Genomic DNA, 26,019 nt, shown 5'->3' with positions numbered 1-26,019 from the left:
TTATCACCCATTATGTTTTACCAAGAACATATAAAGATACATGTACATGAATAAACTATCAAATTTCACAATCAAATTCAGCCACACTTGAGTGGTCTGCTTTTCCCAAGCCCAGTGGCGAGCTGTATGAGTGGTCTGGGGCTTTAATGGAGTTCTAGCCAACCTGGGGATGGCTGTACGTGGTTGTACAACTCCATGGTGTTGAATAAACACCTGTGCTGTAATTTTTCTTTCATTTTAGCCAGTTTTGATACCTGGATAGCCTATAGTTTGGCCTAATTCATCCCTACATGTTCCTCTTTCATTTTTTAAACAACCTCTTGCCCTCCCCTCCCACCACCCCTATTGCCTGATACCATCAACATTGAGTTAAAACTATCTAAAATGGCGGGAAACTTAGCTGTTGGCTACTTTTACAGTGGATGCTCACCAGTTTTTCCCAGACTACGGAGGTTACATATAGTATATTTAAAATTAAATGATGCATGCAACTAAAATAGTAAAGCAAGAGACATAATTATTATTATTACTAGGCCTGGGGCACATACAACCACCAATGGGACAACCTACTAACATGTACAAACAGTGCATGGCCAGCACAGTGTGTGTGGGTGGAAAAGATGCACATACACAGTAATACAATTCTAGAGGAATTGACTGGCACAATAGTATGCAATCAGTATGGATCTTGATTACCTGACCATGGAGATGTGAGAGCATGAGATTGCACCTCAAATTTTGAAAATCATGGTATTGAATTTCACGCCTATAATACAAGCAATGAAGCTTAAACATCCAACAAACACTTAGGGTATTCATTGTGTCACAATTGTTTAAAATGAGGATGGATCAGGGCGTTGTATTAAGACTGGCTGGAGTTGCCCAAAGTTGAAATGTGGAAGCAGAGTATTTCAACTGTCTGTCACCTACAACTGTTATCTGAGTTGTACTTTAATATAAGCTGGCCAGATAAAATGATCACATGATGCCATGGATACACTGCAAGAAAAAAAATTAAATTTTTGTGGCTGAAATGCAATAACAGAATTTCAATGGATATGTCAGATTGCACAAGTGTAAATCCAATGTGTGGCAACATTACTAATGGTGGCAGACCATATAACTATGTATAATAATAATAATATAGTTTAACAACAGCATATATAGGTGAATAGATCGCAAGCACAACCATGCATACAACAATAATCAGCCTAAGGGCTCATTTTGTATGTGTTGTGTTTGTTCCTCCATCACGGTTACATGGGATGTAGTGGTTATGGCAGTGGATCAGTATTACAGTTTTGTCTTAGGGCAAATGTCAGATCGCACTCTTGACAGTGAAGCTCAGGTTGAAAGCTATGCATCATCACATAGACTTACCAGCTGAAAACTGTGCCTTCTCCACACGATGGCCAGCCAGGCAAGGCTGGTCATGGCCTGACCATGAGCAACTTAGTCAACACAGCAGAGCATAGGGACATTCAAACTGATTTTCTAATCATAGAAAGTGGTTGATTGGCTTTGGTAGTGACTTCAGTTGTGCCAAGATGTAAATGTATAAGTTGATAATTCTAAGTGTAAACATATTTATCTCTTGGCTCAAATCATCATTGGTCGATACAAACAATTAATGCATTGATATAGTTTCCTCGCATGGAAACAGTTACAACAAGACTATAGATATGAAAGGTAAATGCAAGATGTAGAAAGTGATCGTTTGTCAGAGCCCTAAAAGGCACATGCCACGAGTGAGATTGCTATCATTGTGTAATGCCTTGTGCAGCAGTTTCAACACTTCCTGCAATTTCGTACAAAGTGTAGTTACATATGCATTGGTGTTTTTATGACCAATTTATCTGGTACAACAGTGGTGGGTACCCAATTCAGGTATCAAACTGCTGTCCACATGACAATTTTCTTTGGCAGGAAGACAGCATGGGTTATTTCACTCCAAGAACAGCCAATCATGGTGCACACACACACACACACACACACACACACACACACACACACACACACACACACACACACACACACACACACACACACACACACACACACACACACAACACACACACAACACACACACAACACACACACAACACACACACACGTACACCTACTCTTGATATTTCATACAAAATACATTCCCTATACTCTTTGACTGTATATAGTCAGCATGATCTCCTGCTCCAAAAGTAGTTCTGCACTTACAATTGAAGCTCCCTTTGCAGGTTTCTTGCTGAGTTGAAGATCTTGTTTCTCTGACAACTTGAGGAAGACATCTTCTAGGGTCTGTAGAATACACACATATAATCGCTGCAACATGGGTACGAGGGATTTGCCTGATCTGTATGCCCAAAGCCCGAGGGCTGCGGGCATACATATCAGGAAAATCCCAAGTGCCCATATTACAACTAATATGTAACACTTTCGTTTCAGGCTAAAGCCTGTCCGGGTGAGTATGTCAATATGAGTGTAACCACTGGATTCGTTTTATATGCATGCCTGAAAGATTCAATTCTGACAAGGCAGCACGTAATGTTATAGCTACGTTTGTTACAATGAACGGACAAATCCTAAGGATGTCACAGAAAAAGTCGAGTTGGGTGAATCTTGGGGAATTTGCAAGTGTTTTAATGCTATCATGTTGTTTAAAATTTAATTACAATGTATACTAAAGTCCTAAAAGGGTAAGCTTCATTATAGCATGGTTAACTCGTGTTGTCTGTAATGTGGGTGTGGTCCATATTCGAAAACGTGCCGAAACAACACTATAAATCTCACCTTTCACTAATGTTTCCCAACTCGTAGAATGACAAGGATACTGAAACACCCTCATCTGAGTGCTTCTTGTGGCAACACTCCGATTTGTGATAAAAGTCACGTGAGCATTGATTTATTCCCATAATCGATTTCAGTCTGAGCCTTTATAAAACAAACAGGGTGGTACCAGTATACCTCATCCACATCAAGGCTATACTAGCTTGCTTTGATAAGTGGCTTGCTCTTTTGAAGTGCAACCACTCTCCCGCAATGTACACTGGTGTACTTTTAGTTGTCTCCCTGTGAAGAGGTATACATGGCAAATGTATCCTCTGGAATTCCTTTGATCTGAGGTGTGAAAGTGTTACATACAATATGTGACTGGTTTTGCGAAAAGGTACCTTTTTCACACACACAATTTGACCCGTTTTTGAACTTTAAAGCTTCATAACTTTTTGATCATGTCATATAATTGCTTGAAATTTTCAATGAATGTAGCTACAGTATCTGGCTACATTTGATACTAAGGGAAAGGTAATCAGTATAAGGAGTCAAGTGTTACATCATTTTGTTTGCTGGTATGTCAAATGTGTGTGGAAAAGGTACCTTTTGCAAATCCAGTCACATATTATGCACAATACATATACACCTAATAAAAAGCTATACACTACTTACCATTACACTGTATGCTTTAATAAGATCATCGGGCTTAGCTTGTGCTAGTATCTTACCAGATCTCATAAGACCGACCTACATTAGGGTACAATTAGTATTACAATTAGAGACACGTGTATAGATTAGAGCATCTAAAACTAACCCTGTGTGCTTGCCTGGCCTCCTCAATATAATGGGTGGTAATAATGATAGTATTGGTACCAGTTGAAGTGATTTCTAAAAAGTGATGCCAGATCCTAACAGGATATAAGTACGTATATCCAATTATTAAGCATATATTAGCCAGCACCTATGTACTAGCACATCTTATCTTACAAATGCAAAAATTATTGTAGGGATCATAGAAATAATAAAAAGCAAGGAAACAAGGGAGCTCATCTACACTAATGGATATTTAATTTCTACTTCAGTCACATACAGGGTATAGCAATGACCAAAGTAGCGATTTAATGATATTATTATTATTAGAGCTTTACAGTGACCAGCACTGAAGGTCTGACAGCAACTTGTGCTGCAGCCTTAGGATTACCTAATCCAATAAACAGAATGAAGACTTTAAGATTATTTTACCTATCTAATAATAAGGCAAAACAGAAAAGAAAAATCCTTCCAACCTTAGGATTCAAGCTGCAGGCAACCCAATGTCTAGTCAGGCACCACATATGCCAAACTTTAATTTGATGTTGTTTTAGTATTGTAATTGTCAGATAGCAGTTAAACCCCCTGTGCATCATTTCCACCGGCACACACACTGCTGGTGCTGGCTATGGTACTGTTTGTACATGCCCTATTGGTACAACTGTGCAATATTAACAATTGTACGGTGTGTGTGTGTGTGTGTGTTGTGAGGCAGCAGTGTGTGTGTGTGTGTGTGTGTTGTGAGGCAGCATAGCCTCACAACACACACACACGCACACACATAAACTGGGGAAGCAAATGTCAACTTTCCATGTCTCGCATAGTGGGTGAAGGACCGGGTAGGACTTTGGGTGCACACACCCGCACTTGTGAGACATGGCACAGCCTCCTGCGGGTTACTAGTCCTACCCCAGGAGGATTTTCCTGTGCTGCACCCCAGTGCTGGGTAGGCACAACCGCATTAGCTGTAGCCAAAGGCTTTGCTTTTGTATGTGTACTAGCTACATATGATTACCATGACAACCGTGATTGACTCACGTGGTCCACTGAACTACAGAATCTTATACAAAACTTAATCATCTTGTATCTGTAAGATGTCTTTCCAGTTACCTCCCATCATGGCCACACAGGTTGTATCTTGCAACAAAAGAATAACTCTTCACTATTTATTTATTGTTTATTTATTAGCAAAACCCATCAAGGGAAAAATGCTGTTTACAATTTTACAACTAAGAATAATGAAAGCACTTGTGAAGTGCAGATAGTCTTCTGCTGTGTTTTCAAGCATATGTGGTGGGGGACCACCTGCAACATGACAAACCACATGAAGGAGGAGATTACCAGTTGTCCTGTTGGTTGGTTGTATGTGCCCTGGCCCTAGTAATTATTCAAATAAGTAAACTGACATATGATCCATATGTGCCAGTACACCAGCAGTGTTGAATTGACACAGTGATCTGAGGTGTATGCAGTATATGCTTATATAACATTTGCATTGCTGTAGAAGTGTATGCAGCAACCCTGAAGGTGGAAATAATGCCAGGAAGCATGCAAAATGTACAGTACAAACAAAACATTGAAATGGGTACATTGGCTGGCATCAGTTGGTTGTTCACAAGTAATGCAAACAAATTGTTACAAACAATATTGACATTAAAACACACTTTTAATCTTGTTGTTTACATGTACAGTGGCCTCTGGCTCTCCATGGACATTGCACCACTCCGCTGTCTACCAATAGGGCGAGTGTACACAGTACATAGCCAGCACAGTGTATGGAAGGAAAAGATACACATACACAATAACACAATTCTAGGGGAATTGATATATCCTGTCGTGCATAGCCTCACTTCTTGACTGAGTCATCTTCAGAGACATATGTTACACCTACAATGCAAAGAAAGTAATTAAGAACCACACTGATTTCTACCAATCATTTGTGGCTGGTGTCTCTTTGTTTTACATGTGTTTAGTCTTGTGGCACAGTGAGTCTCAAGTTGCTGCATGGCAGCTTCATCCTTAAGTCCACCATCAGTGTTGCTAATAATACATTGCTGCATACACTACTGCAATAATGTATATCTCCTGTATGCTGTGTATGCACACAGTATGTACACATCACTGTGACATTGCCACACCACTGATGTGCCAGCACTTAGCTACCAATGGCCTCTAGTCTGTGCCCTCATTTGGGCTGAATGTGCCAGCCTTTACCACCTTGTCGCGCATAGCCTTACTTCTTAACTGAGTCACCTTCAGAGACATTTCACACTACAGTCTACTAATACCACTAGCTCGCTTGTATTTTAGCATACATATGTTAAATTTTAATTCAACATTGTTTGATTTTCTGATATCCGTTAAATCCCTTTGCCTATCATTTCCACCAGCACACACACTGCTCTGAGTGCTGGCTATTGCCCCATTTGTACATGCCCTATTGGTAGGTTGTCAAGTTAGTATGAGAGTTCAGCTATGTTGCAAGTCACCCTGTAAAAAGTTCAGCTAAGGTACAAGTCACCCTGTAAAAAGTTCAGTTATATACAAATATGTAACCCTGTAGAGAGTTCAGCTACATTACAAGTCACTCTGTAGAGGGTTCAGCAATGTTACAAGTAACCTATAGAGAGTTCAGCTACAAATAAGTTAATTTGTAGACAGTTCAGCACACAAGTCACCCTAAAGGGAGCTTAGCTAAGTTAAAAGTCAGTGAAGTCATCCTGTAGAAAATTCAGCTAACCCTGTAGAGATTTCAGCTACAAACAAGTCATCCTATCATACAGTACGGTAGTATAGTAGGGATCCCCTCCCCCAAAGTGATGTATGCCCCCCAAAATTCTGCCGACATAAGTCATCTCAGAAATATCTTATGCGACAAAAAGTGCGCTTTATGGAAGAGTCTTAGTGTTACTAATACCAGATATAATGCTAAAACAATAAAACCCCTACAGAAGAACAAATACTACCTGCCTGCCCGCCCACCTACCTGCCTGACCACAGTCGCAAGGCTAGAAGCTAAACAATGCATCGCATGACCACCACATTACACCACAATAACAAACTCATCAATGGCATGTGTCTTTTGGGATTCCAACGAGTGCCTGTACTCTGCACCTTGTCGTTCTGTTTATCTTCAATCATGCTGGTCATCATCTTTTCATTCAATGAAACCATATCAAGGCATTGATTTTCTGTATTGACACTTCCTGTATTTATATGCCATAAATTGTTATTCGAAGTCCCCAGACAGTTGTACAGACATGGGTCGTTCTCGCATAGATATATTGTGTGTCCCGTATATATCTATGGTTTTGTAGCTATGCAGGTTAAGATTGATCGTGCCCCTTTACGAACTAGCAGCACCAATAATGATTGAATACCATGACACGCCCCTACTGTACTTATTACATTCAATCACATCAACCACACCTCTTACTGGTAGCACAGTCATAGATAGCAGTATACAGATAGCATCTTGTATATTATCTACACCACGGTGAGGAAAGACCACACACCCTGCATATGAGGCCCACTTGAGATACTCTATAATAAAGCAGTCACCCTAATACAACAGCCATGTTCAATATTCCAGTAGAACAGTCACACATTTATACCGTAGCCATATGCATATGCTAACAAAAAACAACAAAAACTAAACAAACTAGTGTGTTTAAAAATTAATTAAAGTACAGTAAACACTTATTGAAACAAGTATGAATGATGGTATTACAACATAGCCCTGTGGGAAAATCTCTACACTGGCATGTCATGACAATGTAGGGATATTCCCACAGGGCTATGTTGTAATACCATCTTTCATACTTGTTTCAATAGTTTTATTGCTTGGATCCCTACTTCATTTTTATTTTAGTAGAGAGTTTAGCTAAGATACAAGCCACCCTGTAGAGAATTCAGCTACAAACAAGTCATCCTATACAGGCTAAGTTACAAATAACCCTGTAGAAAGTTCAGCTAATATACAAGTCATCCTGTAGAGACTTCAGCTACATTACAAGTCACTCTGTAGATACTTCAGCTTCAAATCTAGAGCGTTCAGCTACAAACACGTCAAAGTTCAGCTACGTTATAAGTCTCCCTGAAGAGGGTTCAAGTCAATTCAGCTACATACGAACTCATCCAGCTATACTACAAGTCACCCTATAGAGAGCTCAGCTTCAAACTAGTCACCTAGAGCATTCCATTATGTAACAAACCACCCTATTAATTTGAAAAAAAGCAAGTAAAAATGAAGCCCTAGTGCTGGCCATAGGTTGGCTTTGGGGCTTGTAATTACAAAAAGAAATGATATTTAAACAAGCTGTAAAAAAAGGTGCAGCCCTTCCAAAAAGCCAAGAAGTAGCAATAATAACAATTCAAGTGAATTTGGTGATACTAAAACTTGGAGGAATCATTGTTATTAACATTTTCGTCATCACAGCCACTTCTTGGCTATCACCTTTGATTTCACAACTGTTTTCATACTAGCCTTTTTGGAAGGGCTACACCCATTTTTTATAGCTTGGCTGTTTTGGCTTGTGTAAAAAACCAACTATGGAAATCACTCTTCAGTTTCATATGCACACAAAAAAGCATTTTAGCTTAGAATGTTGTGGTACAGGAATAGTACCTTAAGAAGGTAGCAGTATTGTCAAAATGTAAGTAGAAAACATATTCATGACATACTCAGAACCTGTTTCTTTTGAATCAGCACAAAGGAAAAGCCATCAGAGTAAAGGTCACCTGTAAGGACATTTAATACAGTGTCCACACAGCATTCATGTTTGGCTGTTTGTTTAACGTATAACTTTTACTAGTGTTGGTGCATACTCACACACAATTATCTCAAATCAATTTTAGGAAAACACTTCACCCATAGCCCCTTAGAAGCCTTCCCTTTACACTCACTTAGCTCTCAACATAGTATCAACTCCAACAGTTGGTTCATCCAATATCAACATCGGTGGTTCATGTAGTAGAGCAATGGCTAATGAGACACGTCTCTTTTGACCACCACTAGACAGTATTAACATACAATACATATCAGACAATGGCCACCAAGAAATGGCTGCAATGATGCTAATCTTTATGAGAATTTAATAATGACTAGTACATATAATCACCTAAGTTGGCTACACAATGTATCTGCTGATGGGATGCTAAGGAATTCCTTCAAAAACTCTCTCCGCTTCTTGACATATTTTAAGTTGATTTTGAACAGAATACCAAAGTAATACATCATCTCTTTCATTGTCATCTCCAGCTGTAAGGCCAGCTCCTACACGTGGTAAGAAACAGCAAATTGTGTACACATCATATACAGAGAGAAGTGGTAATGCATTACATAATAATTATTACAATTTAGGAGTTCGAGTAATATAATTACAGTCAAATCTCTCTAATCCGATGCTCAATGGGAGCCATACATTTTGCTGGATTAAGGAGGGTGTTGGATTATCGAGTCACCTCTGTAATCTGACTTTGTACAATATCTAGAATTATGTCAGATTATGCAGTAAATTACAGGTAAAATTGATCACACAAGGTTTTTATCGAATTAATTTTAGAATTCACATGTATTACAGCTTTTTTTTCTATTATTGTCAAACATTTAAATGCTTGGGTCACTTAAAAATAATTTTCTGTAATTGTTTTTAATGCTGCTATTATTCTTTGTTGGATTACAAAGGTCAAAAACAATGTATTTCCAAGTCTAGGGAATCAAGTTTTGTGTCGTATTACGGAGTACAGAGGTGTCAGAAATAAATTATCTTACAGAGGTTGTTTTCTATACAAAAGTGTTGGTAAATGACATTTTGGTTGGATCAAAGAGGATTCTGGATTGTGCAGGTGTTGGATTTGAGAAGTTCGACTGTATCTCCATAACCCTACTTCTCAGCAATACTATAATGCACATGGTATGCTTCGAGTGTATTATAAGTTGTAGTTAAACCTCACCACAAGTAGGATATCACTGTTATCAACCTGAGGCCGAGGCCAAGGTGTTGATAACAGATATCCTACGAGTGCAAGTATGGCTTAATGGCTTCTCTCTCACAGCACTTGACTTCATAAAAACTACAATGAGGCTAGTAAAGTTGTGTATGGTTTCAATTTTGCTGTGTGCTTGCAGTTTTATGACATGGCTTCATGTTACCTTTGATCCAACTGAATGTGTAAATCAACTTGTCCTTCACGTTTAAGGATTCTGACCTTAACTTTGGGGTTTAACTACCATATCCTCCTACTTTTTACTTTGATGCAGGGCTTCAGTGGGATTGAATTATACATAGCTTGTTTTGATCTATTGCTTTGAAACTAATGTAGATTTCATGTACTTATTTCTATAGGTGAATTGATTGTGGTGGAATGGGATATATATATATATATGATCATGATGTGTGGCATGGACAATTTTGATGATTTTTGTAATTGCCTTGTTATGTTAGTGAGAACTTTAATGAACTAAGTCAACTGACCCATGGCACTATCTAGTGCCTTGTGAATAGTAGATATAAATAATATAATGATATCTAAACCAAAACAGCCCAAGTTGTAAAAAAGGTGTGCCCCCAGCAGAGTGAAAAAAGTTATGAAATCAAAAGTGGGGGCCAAGAAATGACTATGGTAGGAAAATTTTTAATAATGACAATTCAGGTGAATTTGTGTTGCCTCCTCCCAAGTTTCACTAGGATTTGGCACAAAATTCACCTGAATTCTTGTTATTAAATTTCTGCCACTAACCTACTATCACAGCCATTTCTTGGCCGCCACTTTTGATTCACAACTTTTTTCACCCTGACTTTTTTGGGGGCTGCACCTGCCGCTTTTTTACAGCTTGGCTGGTTTGGTTTAGATATCACTTCTTTTTGTAATTGCAAGCCACAAAGCCAGCCATAATATGGCTTTGGGATACAAGCCACAAAGCTGGCCATAAGCTGGCTTTGGCACTTTCTTTTAACTTGATTTTTTTTCTTTACTACTACAGGAATTGCTCAGTGAACAAGACAAAGAATATTCTATGTATTTGGTTTGTGTCTAATATATTTGTATATTTAAAACTGAATAAAATATTTATCATGTAGCTAATTAGGTGACTTGTTATGTATCTGAACCCTGTATAGGATGTACACGGCTACACACTCTGCAGTTTGACTTGTTTGTAGCTGAACTATCTGTTGGGTAGTGACTTGTAGCATATCTCTACACTCTACAAGGTGAATTGTTTGCAGTTGAACTCTCTGCAGGGTGTTATGTAGCTGAAATCTCTACAAGGTGACTTGTTATGTAGCTGAACTTGCAACAGAATGAATTGTTTGTAACTACACTCGCTGAACACTCACTACTCTAATAGAGCAAGGAATCCGGTTAACTGAAATTTTGGATAATTGGTCTGAAAGTTCAGATAACTGAGGTTCGGATAACAGAAGTTCCACTGTACTTGTTCGTTTATTTTTTGTAACATAATTATGACTGGTGAACGATTGCATACCGAATCAGAAGAATGGTACTAGACATGCCATTTTTTGCCTGAACACACTAGGGCTGAGCGATACTGCCATTTTAGTATCACAACTGATACTAAACCAACTATTCATGATAGTGAATACTTTACGATACTTACACTTCAATCATATACATATTGTATTCCTACAAGAAGCCTATATAGTTGCTATATATACATTACCGCCACTATCATCCTTGTTTACAGCAAGGGTTATTGTAACACTTGCTTTGAGGTAATGTAATACCTCTCTGCAGGGATAATTATGGTTGGCCAGTAAGCTGTTACAATGATACCTAGCCAATTATTGACATAACAAATGGTTTTTTAAATGGAATTAATGTAGACATGATGAATAAAAAATTGAAAATTTTAAATGGGGAATAGGGATCGCTGAAAAAAGAGAAGAGATCACTGGAGTGGTAATGTAAACCACAAATCTCTATTTTTACTCAGTCATAAGTTTTAGTTACATGCTCCATCATTTTGAGAATAGTCAAAATAGGGATTTGTGGTTTACATTACCACCCCAGCGATCCCTTCTTGATTCATGACTGTTTTCAGCAATCCCTATATATTAATCTAGTTTGTGTACTTTTTATTCCAGTAATGGATGTTTTATTGATAATGACAATTGTTGTAGATAGAGCAATTTACAATAATAGTTGTCAAGTTCAGTGCAAGCTTTGTTGTTATCAGACATACTTAAGGGGGCACGCTACTAATTCCTATGGCTTCACATGCAAAATCTTGGTTTTCATTGACCTGTACTTGCTTTCCATCCCCTTTTGCATCAGTTATGTTTGTGGTAATTAAAAATCACCATCTCCAGTTAGAAGTACTGACTTTATGACTCAGTTTAGTATTTTAGACCTAAAGAATGAGAATTCGACAAATTTTGGATCTAGTCTCACAGTTTTAATTCTACGCTTCTTAAACTTTGTCATCTGCTACCTAAGTATGCTTGTAACAAAGGTATGGAAGTAATTATTTGGAGTATTTTATCAATTGAGCTATTGAACTCTTTAAATTTTCTATGAAAAACTGTTATCTCCTCTTTTGAAGCCATAGTAGTCATTCCTAAAAATCTGTTTCCATACTTTTAAAGATAATGTTATTACAAGCCACTGCAAGAATTTTTGGGGAGTTTCACAATTAGCTGTAGGAGGAGAATCGATTTTAGTGTTAAAATTACAGTGTTTTGTAACCACGCCATAATTTGTAGATACTTCAGAGGATTTCACTCAGATTTGCACTAAACAGAAGTTCAATGTCTCAACTACAACATATGTTATTCATCAGGTGGAGAACAGTATCTGTGTTGGCTTTACAGCTTCATATAAAACACATAATTTTATTCACGGAAGCCATAGGACATAGTTGCTTGCCCCCTTAACTGCATTATTAGAGTATTAACGTGACTGTTCTTGGCTGTGCATGAGACTACACATTACACATTCCTAATATTGTAAGATAAACAATCAGTGGTTGTGCATTATTATTTCAGCCAAGACCATACACTATAAGAAGAATCACATGTAGTTTTTCCAGAGGTGCATGCACTACATACAATATATTACTGAGCATATGATTGGCTCACTGGTGCAAAGTAGTATAAATGATAAAATGCCAGAAAAGAGATACGTAATATAGTTTGTGCAGAGTTTGTTGTTTATGTGAGTATTGTATCCATTGAGTATACCACAGTGAAGAAATCTATGCTGTAGACATGTATGAGTAGATATGGCTTCCCACAAACAATATGCGGTACCCACAAATGAATTATTCACACACCACATCATATACAGCTAGTCTGTAGAGCAGCTAATCTTGCATGCACACACATCATTCACAGCAACAAAGTCAGACACTGAAATCATACTGTAGCTGCAATGTCTATTGGAAATCATGGATTACCAGCACATGAAGCCATGTTGTTCACACAATGTGAATTATGGCACTCACAAATAGTTTTAATCAAGGCACACGGTAGTGTGTCGTGCGGCCAAGAAAGCCGGCACACCACACCATGAGTATATCGACAGGAAGAAAGAAAACATTTTTTTTCACATGTGCATAGTTCGATCCATGGCCCTTACTCCAAAGCACACCATTTTTGCATTATAGCAGTCTGCCAGATAGGGTAGACCACACAGCAAATTTGATTAAATTCGCTACAGTCATTTGCGAGATATGGGTGTTCAAAGTTTCATTTTAATTTCTTCAGTTTTATCTTCTTATGCTGTAGGGGGAGCTACAGGGGCTTCAATTTATTCTGACACACTTTGCAAAAATTGCTATAAAATGCAAATGTGTACTTCGATTGCCTCGATCTTTGGCATAAATGAAGAGTGTATAAAGGTGAATTCATGTACCAAGTTTACTGTGAATCTGATGAATATCAAAGGAGTTATTAGCATTTATTCACGTAAAAAAGATCAAACTTCTGTCATGGCTACAGGGTATGGGAATAACTTGAAAATTGGTGTGTACATAGGCTGATCATGGTAGCAGTGCCTCTTGATAGTTTGAATAGCAATACAGTTACAGCTACAAAGTTATAAAGCAAAAAAAGCAAGTGTAAAATAGCGTGATCAAGATACTCTAATAGAGCAGTCACCGCAGCGTTAAAAAGGTGCACAGCAATGTTGAAAAAAACCTACCAAAGTTTGAACCAGGGACCTCCATACCTAACACCCGCATCCTTAACCACTGAACTGCTGCTATCTTGGCTGATCACCTCACTTAATTTCTGCTTTATAAATGTTTAAATCTGCTTATAATTTAAAATTTCATAGATCTACCAACAGAAGTACTAGATTGTTCTAGAACATTCTATGTATGTTCTATTAGAAGTGTTCAAAAAAAATATGCGCTCTATTAGTCTAAGAGTATTACAATAATAATACCAAATATTGAAGTAAATCATGCAATACATTTATAAGTCTTCAATAATCATCATTGTGTCTATAGAAAGAAATGTGAGTAAAAACAAACCCCAAAGTCAGCCATACATTGGTTTGGGACCTTATAAAGTACAAAACGTAGTAAAATCCACACAAAACATCATTGCAGCTATTTCTTGGCCGCCACCTTTGATTTCATAACTTTTTCACTCAGGATTTTTAAGGCTGCACCATTTTTTCACAGCTATACTGACTCCACCCAACTTAAGGCTTTGTGTGGAAAGGAAATGGTTAATGAATAGAAACTATATTCATAACAATGAATAATCTTTGATATCAGCGCTATCACTTCCTTGTGAGTAAGGAAAATTAATATGGTCGTTTGTAACAAATTGTGATCATGCACTTACAGGAAGAAGCATATACTCACCATGCAGAGATGCTATGTGCGATCTAAGTGTAAGAAGTGCTGCTACAGCCTTGACTAATGCTACAACAGAGCTCACACAACGGAATCCTGTAATTTTTAAATTTTTTTTGTATTTAATGTAAGTTTTTTTAATTTTCTTTCCTTGCCACACCCACTTGTGGGGTAATACTGCCCCATCTGTGGTAGTGTGTGTCCGAGGGTTCACCTTACTCAATTTATGTAATTGTACTCCATGCTGTTTTCATCAATAATATGGTGGTTTCCCCTCTGGCTTCTTTAGTATACTGCCAATAATGTAATGGAGAAGAGAACATATAAATTTATCGTGACGATCTATGAAATACAGACTTACTAATAGGCCATGGACATGCAGAAGGACTCAGTAAGCATGGCTATATAGTTTTTAATACGAAAAAGTGGATAACTGTTGCTGTACATGAGTGAAACAAAATAATATGAATAATATGAATAAAATGACCAATTTCAGTTTTGTCCCAACTACACATACTGTTTCTAATACTCACTGCAAATAACCACCAGTTTTTAGGTGTGTAAAAAAAACATGGGTGATCCCTATTATGATGAACTCACTATCGTGGTTCATGATGATAGTTATTAACAAAATATCATGATATTGATACTATCATGATACATTGCTAAAATGATAATATCACTCAACTAGTGGTGTGCGATATCAGGATTTTTATTTCGATCTTATATCGATATGATATTGGGGTAAATATCAAAATTTCGATGCAATTTTCGATAATTTTTAAGGTGTGGGTGGTGTAATTGCGTGGGCGGCCGATATTTATAAATATGCTTGAAATACAATTTACACACAAAATATTGCATAAAACTAATAATAAGCCTAGAAAACTGGCAGACAAGTTTTTAAAGTGGCTAGATAGTACAGAGCCAACCTTCATTTCTAGCATGATTGTGCAATCACACACTAAATGCTGTAGACTTATCGAAATATTCTTCGATATTTCGATAATTATCACAAAATATTACCTTCAGTATCGAAAATCGATACGATAACGATATCGACAAAATTATCGCGAAATCGATATTTTTTCGATATATCGCACATCACTACACTCAACCCTAGAATGCACCCCCCAATCATCAAAATTTAATATTGAGTAGTGAAGTGGTCATTACGCTTCATTTTCAGCTACGTATGTTCAGTCCGTTACACAACATTACAAACTAAGAACAATACAAGAAGTATCTCTGTAATCAATCCAGTCACTATGGACAATAACAGCCACAGGGAAGCCATAATACACTTATGCTAATCACTACCTTGTGTTGTCAGAAAAAAGAAAAGGGACACAAAGGAGGACATAGGTTCATAAAACATGCATTTGTACATACTGCGGTATGCCAAAAAGCACCTGTCAGGCTGAAGCGATGTGGTTCATGAGAACAAAGTGACATCTTCATAGCAGTCCTTGGTTGTCTGATCAAACTAAGATTCCTTCTGCTTTCTTGACCGTATGACTGATAATATTTGTGGCAACACATTAAAAGTGTTAAGATATAATTGTACTTTGCATGGGAGGATCAAAGTTCCACTGTGCACTCTATTTTCCATACAGTACCAATTAGCTACATAACTGTACTGTATGAGTCATACAGTACAGTTGTACACACAATTGGGCAAATACAGTACGGTCACTTGGATATTTGGGCAAATACAAGGCAATACAGGGTACAGTACAATTATGCAGAACAGTTATGTAAGGAATGTTATAAAAACAACCCCACTCAGACAGCACGACTGATCACATGAGTGACATTGTAAATCACTAAAACTAGTCCTACCAGTTGGTTCTACAACTAGAAATAGATTACATGAGCACTTACTGATAGTCTGATCACCAAAAATTGAAGCAGTTAAGGCATGCGAGATGAACACTCCAAGCAAGACCAGGAAGTACAATATAACACTTAAAGCACTGCCTATGCTTGTATGCACGAAAAATACAACACTCTGTGGGGGTTTCAAGGCAAATACAGCACTTGGCCTCACCTTGTAGCATCTTGACATGCCCACTTGTGCTATATTTTCCACACAAACGCTCGGTGGTGCTTTAACTACATATAGTACATCCTTCTAAAATACTACTTACCTGTGGCATGTACCCTACTCCCTTTCCAGGTACAATGTGTCCCCTAGTCCCAGGGGGTTTCCCCAGGATCAGGATGCATCCTGACTGGATGGGTAAACGTCCGAGGACACAACGTAGTAATGTCGTCTTGCCACACCCACTGGGACCAAGGAGACCATAGCTATGGGATACAACAAAAACAGTAATCAATTAACACAGTGGTAGATACAATCCAAATATTGTAGTTGATTCATTTCACAACACCTTGAAATAACAATGGCACAGCTAGTCTTGCTGGCCAAATCTTTTTCTGTACAGAGCATTTATCACTTGCAGTATATAAGTCCTTAGAAAAAGCGCTCTTTGAACTGTATGGGTTTATATATATAAGTCTACAAGTATAAGGAAAAATTAGGAATTTTAAGTTCAATTAGGGATTATAGGGGGAAAAAAGAAGCAGGGAAACAAGGGAGGTCGCCCACACCTGCAGATATGTTAGTGAACATTAAATCCCTAATTCAGACCTACTTTTTTTTCTGTGATCCCTAATCAAACTTAAAATTCCTAATATACAGTACTGTATGATATACCACACTGTATGATAGTTTCATCATTTTCTTGACAAGCTACACTTATCACATCATAATGTTTCCAACAATGTGGATAGAGATAATCTGCCCTACATTCTCTAGGGTAAGTGGAATGCTACAAAAGGAAAGTGAGAATGGAAACTTGATTAGTGGAAAAAAACTGGTAAATCACCATCATGGTGCAGGTTGGATTCTACACCTAAATGCTTCTTTACAGTATCCTTCTGCTAAACTCATCAAGACACTCTAACAGTGCAGTCACATTTATTAAAGAGCATTTATCAGAGATTGCAGGCTAACTAGATACTACGTACCTATAACTGTAGACGTTGGATAATGGAGTCAATGTGATAGCTGTACTATTTATACAATTCATACTTATGACAGGGGTGGTTCAAATTTGCAGACTGGTGTCCCATGACTGAATTAGTCAATTTAGAATCACAAGGATGAAGTGATCTTCTTCCTGCTTAAGACAATAAATTATACATTAAAAACACTGCATTTGCAGATTTACAATTGTTTATACAGAGTAAGCCACCACCATCAGATTGGATGTGATATATCTTTAAATCCACAAAGACAATTTCTGCTTTTGCTATGTCTATAGTCTAGGCCATAGACTCTTGCATGCAAAATTTTAGACCTGCAGCATTCTTCATCTGGCTGCAGGAGCTACAAAATTGATGTGTCCGAATGCTATCAATTGTCAGACAAACAGTCTAGTAGCACTGATTATAATGCTTGAAGCTGATCAAGTCTTTCTGTGCTCAGTATGAAAGAGCAACCCTTATAGATGAAGATAGTTTGCTTAGTCCTTATTGGCTGTACATTACAAATCTTCAAAGTCACCTCTATTGTGCAATCTTACATTCAGCCATAAATCAAGCTCATGCACCCCAAATAGATTTTTATGAGTATTGAGAGCATCAGCTACTGTTCAATAGTAAATAGAGACACTCATGATAATCCCATCTTGATTTTGCACAAATAGCTAATTAGCTATATTGTATTTAAGCTTCCCTGATGGTGGCAGGCAAGCTACTGCACAATTCACGTGTGGTTTTGACTAGCCCATAGTTTCCCTCCAAAAAGTCCAGGGCATCGGATCAAAATACTCCAATAGAGTAGTCACTTACTATGAGGTCTGAGGGCCATGCCCAGGTATATTCATTCTAATAAGACTGTTACTACTGTTAATACATACGTGTGCCTAAATTTTATTCAAATGCTGACTGAATTTGATTGCATAATAGTCAATCACTACATTAGGGTGATTGACTGCTCTATTAGAGTATTTTGATGACCTGAAAATGCAAATCCCATACATATGTTTTGATATGAGGACTAGTGTTAGCTAACTTCCCCCCCGTTTACCTTCATGTTTAACAGCGAGTACACTTACATTGTTCCTTGAAATACATCCATGTTAAGAGAGCGTAGCACATGGTAGGCGCTGGGACCTCTACCATAGAACTTGCTTACATCGCGAGCTTGTAGAGCTAAATTAGTGGAATTCTCATCCATCGCTGTAGCCGGAGTCAAGCTGTTGCTGCACTGTTCGAGGCCGGTACTGCTAGTGTAGTTGTTCCGGCTTTAATATAGTTTTAGTACAAAGATGAGTGTAAGCGATTCGTCTGGTTCCTTATTTCGACTTCAACCTTCCCGTCGTTATCACCACTTGACACGAGGTGAACTCACGTGCGACCAACTTATTCTTATTATAGCACTACAATTACATCACACTCCCCCCAAGTTGACCCATGGTCAAGGTACATAAGTGGTCCTAATTACAACATAACATATGTTACATGTACATATATGTTAACATAATACCAGGTTAACTAGAGTCAGTCATCCACTTCAGTACTTGTTGTCTGGCTCTCTGAGCTGCTACTCTGACAGGTTTTTTACATCTGTCTTGGGATACTGATGCGTCTGTATTCTCTTGATGAGCCATCTTGATAGGCATCTGATCCTCTGAACACATCTGCGGAGCAATCTCAAGCGGATAAAGGCATGTAACAGGTCTTCTCAGTGTCGACAGTCTACCATTAGTGTTGACCTTCAGTACTACACCCCTTATCTGATCATCAGAACTCTTCAGTACTTCACTGACTCTGCCCAGTCTCCATTGTGTACGTGGACGATCCTCATCATGTATCACAACCACTTCGCCAGGTATAGGTGATCGTAGTACGCCAACCTCATCAGTGGTAGAGTATCGTTCTCAAGATATTCTTCACGCCATCTACTCCAAAACTGATTCAGTGCTTTGGTAAGGTTCTGTGCTCTATCCCTGAGATCTTGAAAGGTTATGTCAAAGTCCTCATCAACTCGGTTTACATCTGTACCATCTGGTAGACACAGTAATCGACGACCACTCAACAAATGACTAGGTGTCAATGGCTCTTCAAGATCCTCACTAGATACATAAGATATCGGCCTTGAATTAAGAATGGCCTCAACTTGAACTAGCACAGTTGTCAACTCATCTAGTGATAGTTGCGACTTGCCAATGGTCTTATGAACACCTTAAATTTCACGACCATACAACTGAAGTCACTGCAAAGACTAACAGAGTACTTGGAATGGTTAAAAGATCATTTGAACATCTTGATTCTTATATGGTATTGAAACTATTTACCACTCTAGTTAGACCAATACTTGAATATAGCAATGCCATTTGGGATCCCCACTTCATGCTGGATCAATGAAAGGTGGAGAAAGTTAAATGTAGACACTTCGAGGGTGTGAGAGAAGACTGCCAAGGTGCTGCAAGAAATATAACACCAGAATGTAAAGGTGCTACAAGAGGTGTAAATCTAGGGTGTGTAGTGGGGTACACTGCCTTCATTTTAATTTTCAACACTTTCTTGGAGGGTGGAGCTCCTCTCATTCCTTTATTTTCATTGATGGTTTATTTAGGAAACACATATTAACGAGAGTAAATAATGGAAGAGAGAGTATCCAACTGCCATATACTGTGTCAAAAATAAACATGTAAAGTAAGTAGAGAAGCCATCCTGTAGTGCTATCAAAGTAAGTGTTGAATAAAGTAATAAGCACCTGCTAGCTCAGACTGAAGTAATAAACGCCTTCTAGCTCAGACTATTTGAAGTGCCCAAATCATTTCAAACAGGCTGAACTAGCAGGTGCTTATTACTTTATTCAACACTTATTTTGATAGCACTACAGGATGGCTTCTCTACTTTCCACACTCATTTTTGATGCAGTATATGGCAGTTGGATACTCTCTCTCTTCCATTATTTACTCTTAATATTATGACCTGTGAAATACAGAAATTCAACAGGATTACAAATACACTTACTTGCTCTATACTCTTAAATGTAAGTTGCAATTTGTACTTATAACGTATCTACCAAAGAAACTTTTAATTGTGGGATTTCATTCACAGAAACACCCTTGTAGGTGCAAAGGGTGTTCCCATTACACCTCATCAATGAAATGTAGTTGCATTGATTATCAATTCCGCCTATATGCAGAAGTGCAGCACTTTATGCATAGTAAAAAAGTTTCCTTTAGCACAATGGAAAAGCATTCATGCAATTGTTGTTTGGAAAACCGATCCAAATCACACATTAGAAGTTTTGAGATAAATGATTTAGATTTAAAACTATTGTAACTTGCCAAAGCACACTTATCAAATTTACACCATGCAGAAATGCATCAATTTAGTACCTTTCAGAGAGTTCTTGCCAAATAAGAAAGAAAATCTGATGAATTTGATGAGCGAGCTAACTCACTACAATAAAATGCATATTTGTGCATATGTGATGAGTTCTAAATGTGATACGCATAAAATGTACTTATCTTATAGGTGGGGTATGAAATTGCATTAAAGTATTTCTGCCACACTTCTAAGAGTGTTTGTAATTGTATGCAATTACAGTCATACCTAGGCTCTGGCCTATCATGCCCAAAATTTTATCTATTATGCTTTTGAGCATTGTTAAAAAATTAAGCCTCAAGATTATGCTCGAGATCTGACTGTTTTATTAGAGTATATCAGCCTTCCCTGACTGCTGTATTAGAGTAGGTGACTGCTCTATTAGAGTATCTCGATCTTATTTCTGCAAAATGTGAATAACCAACAAAAAAAACGGTTTAATACGTTATATTACGTGTTTTTAAATATGAAAATGCATTAATAATACTATTGGCTGTGAATATTTGCTTTCTTTTAGGCGCGCGTGTTGGCATTTTAATTAAATTTTCAAATATCGTCCCTATTATGCTGGCATTATGCTTGGTCAGCTATTATGCTTTAAAATTATGCCAGCATAATCGGCCGGTGCCTAGTTATACCCTATCATGAAGTGTTAGACCTCTGTTTGGAGTGTTCCAATGAACAATTAAGCTGGGGTGTTTACAAAATGGTAACACCCAATGGGTGTGACTATAAACCTCTTAATGTGGTTATTATTTTCAGGGGTGCACCCCCTTGATTTTTAGAAAATTATAAGTGTTGTGGTAGCACCTAAATTTTAACAGTGTATATATACATTTTAGGATGATGATTTTCTGCTTACCCTCAGAATGTCAAACAATACTGTGACATGTCAGGGGCAGATCTAGGATTTCAGAAGGGGGGTGCTAACATACTGGTTGGTTGGCTAAGAAAACAACAACTGGTTAATACAACTATCTAGGGGGGTCTGGGGGAATGCCCCCACAGAAAAATTTTGCAAATTTAGCCTATTCAGTATTAAAATTTGGCAATATTTTTGATGCCACTTTGTTTAAGTGATTCACAATCACGCTTTCACAATGCTTTACAAGCATTGTGAGTCACCTAAAGTGTAATAATGATGAAATGACACCATTATTCCAGAACAGTTGAAATAGATACTAGCTGTCATACAAGGGCACATAAATTTAATGTACTGCTAAATTAAGGTATTTCAAAGATCATGTGTAGCTGTATCCTTGTCCTTCCTGTTCTTTATGTAAAGAATATATTTTTAGTTACTGGCTGTGCCCTTGTAAAACTGCAGTTTTAGAGTTTGGTTTTCTTACGAATTAATAAAATTCATACGTATGGTAAATCCATCAATATACAAGATCGCTAAATTTAGTGTATTGCTTGGCTTAAGGTACAGCTAGTGTGCTTTACAGTCGCATGGCTCAAACTATAACGTCCAAACAGTAACAATGAAGAGAGGGCTTGAGAGGGCAAGTATGCACTTACCATGCAGTGTGTAGTGTACGTGTACGTAGAATTTTCCAGCTAGGGGTTGGGTGATGCTCTCTCTGGAAATTTTTGGAATATAGCTATCACAAGATTGAATCTGGAAGCTATTTTTAACCAAATATTCTATTGTACTGAAATATTGTGAGGGTACAAGATGGATGAGTTCAGTTGTAAGCAATTTTAGAAAAACAGAACTACACTTTCAAATGCTATTGGATTATAAGGCAATACATAATGGTGGATTGTCAAAGACATACACAGGATTGGATCTTAAGGTCACTGTAGAGATTTAAAAAGCACACAAAAATAACTTCAACTTTGTAGTGTATATATAGCCACAGACTGTTCTGTTACTATTTCAATCACAACTATATGGCCCCATCACCATATTAATATTTTACAACCAGAGTCCAAAGTCACTTACATATGCAACTAGTTTTTGGCCACAACTAACCTCCTTATAATGTGACAGCATAAATGCTGTGGTATCATTTGAGCTTATAAAGTTGAACTTCAAGGGGTTTGGGAGTGCAAACCCTGTATGACATTAAAATTTTATTAGCTTCAATTGATGCTAGATTCAGATAAATGCAGCATAGAACTTTGGTACTGATAAAGCAAAACAAACAGTTCTCAGATACTACAGCCTTGTTAACTGTATACATGCTAAGAAATTAACTGTTTTACTTAAGCATGTCAACCCAAGCATCAATGTAGCAACAACTGAAAATACCCGCTATAATATTAAACTATTTGACAGAATTTGTTCTCAGAAAGTGATTAGTATATGGTAGGATGTTTGAAGCAATGGTAAGATAGCAGTGCACAGGTCAAGAAAACACACTGGCAACTTCTTGAAAAAACATTCTGATGGATGTTCTATTAGAGTAGTTGACTGTTCTATTAGAGTATTTCGATTTTTAGCAGCTTTTAGGTAAAGTCTCACACCAAAGTATAATTTGAACCCCTCTTAGTAATTCTACATTCTCCCTTCTCTTTCCATCTTTTCATTGCCCATGCATTCGTATAAGATGCAATTGCATCTATACTGCAACTTCTAGAAGCTTTCCAGCTTGCGCATGGTAAAATTCTGGAGGTGGGGTACTTCAGCACCCCAAGCAACCCCCCCCCCCCCCTAAATCCGCCCTTGCATGTATATAGCATCAATTTAAGAATCTTTGCTACATGATCCCAAGTCAAAGCCTGTATGTTTAATTTTGTGAAGTAGCTATGTAATATTGTGGCACTATCTCACTGTACATGCAAAAAATTAACAAACTGCTATTGATTTTCACAATAGAATTTCTTGTAAATAAATTCCATAGTTAAAATCAATGGCTAAATACTGTTGAAAGGAAAACTTACTTAACTGTCAGCTGCTATTTTCAAAAATGTTACGATATACCATCTGTAATAGAGGAGTACTTCAATTCTTAATAGATAGCAACCAATAAATTGCTCCATTGCTGCTAACTGATAACTGATCATCATGTTGCTAGAAATAAATGTGCCTGATAGTGACAATACCATAAAAAATGCAAGCAGGTTAGAAACATGTAATGTTATTAGGCTTAGGTAAACTCCTTGTAGCTTTGATAGCATAGACCACCTAGCCAGTTGACAAGTGTAGCAGTCAGTTTAAACATAAGAAGAGGTAGTGAACATGTCTTGCAAGAACAGAGTTATATTTCATAACTGCATGGTCCCTGAGTGAGAGTAAGTAGGCAAACACCTTTACTAAACAACGTTCTTCAAACTGCACTCCACTGATCTGGAATGCACATCAAACTGATATACTGTTATATTAACACCCATCAATATTTTGTAGGCAATAGAAGAAACCTTTGTAAGTATATACAGCACAAAGACCTTATGGATACCGAAACTTGTTTGTCAGGTCTATCATCACAAGATATCAATAAACACATAATATATCAGTGTAATTGTGTACATTAACTGTATACAGTAGCATATATATCACCTGTCCTCTTTTGCTGGTACACAGCCACATGCACATCATGTATAATCCTTCTCACCTATGTTGTCTATTTAGTTACCGTATTAAATTTGCTTTTTAATTTTCGTATGTAAAATTTGTACGAACATTTCTTGCACGAAAATTTTTATACAAGATCGAATTACTGTAATAGAGCAGTCATTTACGTAAATCATACGAAAATTTTTACACGAAAATAAAGCGAATTACGTATACGGTATTACCCTAAGCATGTTTCAAAATTTTTAGGCATGTTAGTGCAATGCTGTTTTACTTAATATTCAATTAAATGGTTGCAAACTAAACACTACAAATTATCTTTTGAAAGCCATTCTTCAAAGTGATAAGACTTCTTTAGTGCAGAAGCCTCTTTTAAATCTACATCTATAAATAAAGCAAAAAGGTAGCACATGTATATGTCCAGCTCAAATATATAGTGGTGGTATAGTGTAGAATCTGGACAATATAATTTGTGCTACTTTTGTGCTTTATTTATAGATGTAGATTTAAAAGGTGGGGCTTCCACTCTATCGTAGTTATAATCAAAGAAATTATACATGATCAGCCTTTAGAATGTCATTTTACCACTAACCATGCAGCTAGTTTAAACTAATCTTGAATGAGTCTGCAAATAACTGGATGATAACAAGTGCACATTGAGACTTGTGGCTATTGTGGTCAAAAATGGTTCTACTGTAGAGTTGAAGGGCTGTGTAGTAGTGATAACTACGCCATCAGAGAAGATGTCACCATCCACATGTTTTCCCTTGTCCTCCTCTAGGCTAGTAAAACTGGACATGGGAGGTATCAGCTTAATACTTTCTTCAACAATTGTCCTCTTTTCTAAGGGAACAAATTATAAGAGCTCTATATGAAGCTTGTGATGTCATTGCTACATCACTTTATTAAACACTTGACACTTCACTTCACTGGTAGAGCTTTGCAGTGCAGAAGCCACTCAGCATTTACAAGCACTCGGTTGTAACAACACCTTACAAAATGCTAGGACTACTGGGTAACCCTTTTACTCTTGAGATGATGAGAAGATATATATGTAATTAAATCATCACAAGGAGAATTTACCAAGAACAGAGAAAGTAGAGGATGTCATGTAAAACTGAACATTATATTTCAGTAGCTACTTTCCTTTACTTATTTGGTGAGACCACTGATAAAAGCAGAGGATGATTTGGTGAGGCTATATTATACAGCTATAGTATATAGTTCTTTAATAGTGATGTTATTCCAAGGCAGATCATGATACAGCACATGAAGCCCCTGATCTTTAATACAATAGAGTTGTAAATTTAGCACTTTCTAGTTCTTGTGCATGGGTGAACAGGTTAGGGGTGTAACACGCTTCACACCATAAGGGGATAAACTCTTACTATGAAAGTTGATTTCTTTATCCTCAAAGTTTTGTGCTTTTTGTATGTGGGAAGTGTAGAAGACTTTGTCTCTAGCCTCATAGAGGCAATGGAATATAATTTTCAAGAGTATTTCAGAAATGCTGACTTTGTTGTCACCAGAGAGAAATTGTATAAATGCAAAACACTGTCCCTTGGTAAGCAGGTGTACATTACAAGCATGTTAGAAGATTGCTTCAAAAAATTACTTCGAGTACTTGAAACTCTTTATCTGATGGAAGCTGAGCAATATGGTAAGCAGCAAGAACTCTTGA

General features: G+C 37.4%; 2 protein-coding genes across 5 annotated transcripts in view; both read right to left on the bottom strand.

Moving 5' to 3' along the window:
- The window catches only part of LOC136264655 (ABC transporter G family member 20-like), a 45,388-nt gene extending 26,551 nt beyond the window's left edge, over window positions 1–18,837 (bottom strand). For 2 of the 4 annotated variants that reach the window (XR_010705264.1, XM_066059432.1), the window contains exons 1-7: window positions 18,532–18,837; window positions 16,558–16,717; window positions 8,700–8,854; window positions 8,485–8,592; window positions 3,584–3,677; window positions 3,442–3,516; window positions 2,215–2,295 (exon numbers count right to left, since the gene is read on the bottom strand). Coding sequence is in view for 3 of the 4 variants with exons in the window: in XM_066059432.1 (XP_065915504.1) it covers window positions 2,215–2,295; window positions 3,442–3,516; window positions 3,584–3,677; window positions 8,485–8,592; window positions 8,700–8,854; window positions 16,558–16,717; window positions 18,532–18,653 (795 nt within the window). In the remaining variant the exon portion in view is untranslated. The other 2 variants (XM_066059434.1, XM_066059433.1) reach the window with 2 other exon arrangements.
- A 129-nt stretch (window positions 18,838–18,966) lies between these two features.
- Window positions 18,967–25,137, bottom strand: LOC136264845 (uncharacterized). Its single transcript, XM_066059606.1, has 3 exons — window positions 25,002–25,137; window positions 19,333–19,660; window positions 18,967–19,255 (listed from the first exon to the last, which is right to left on the bottom strand). The coding sequence occupies exons 1-3, from the start codon at window positions 25,135–25,137 to the stop codon at window positions 18,967–18,969; spliced, it is 753 nt and encodes a 250-aa protein (XP_065915678.1).
- Between the last annotated feature and the right edge of the window lie 882 nt (window positions 25,138–26,019).

Source organism: Dysidea avara, chromosome 8 (assembly GCF_963678975.1).
Source record: "Dysidea avara chromosome 8, odDysAvar1.4, whole genome shotgun sequence".
NCBI lineage: Eukaryota > Metazoa > Porifera > Demospongiae > Dictyoceratida > Dysideidae > Dysidea > Dysidea avara.
The sequence above is the reverse complement of the archived record's forward strand: the minus strand, read 5'-3'. Positions and strand labels throughout refer to the sequence as shown.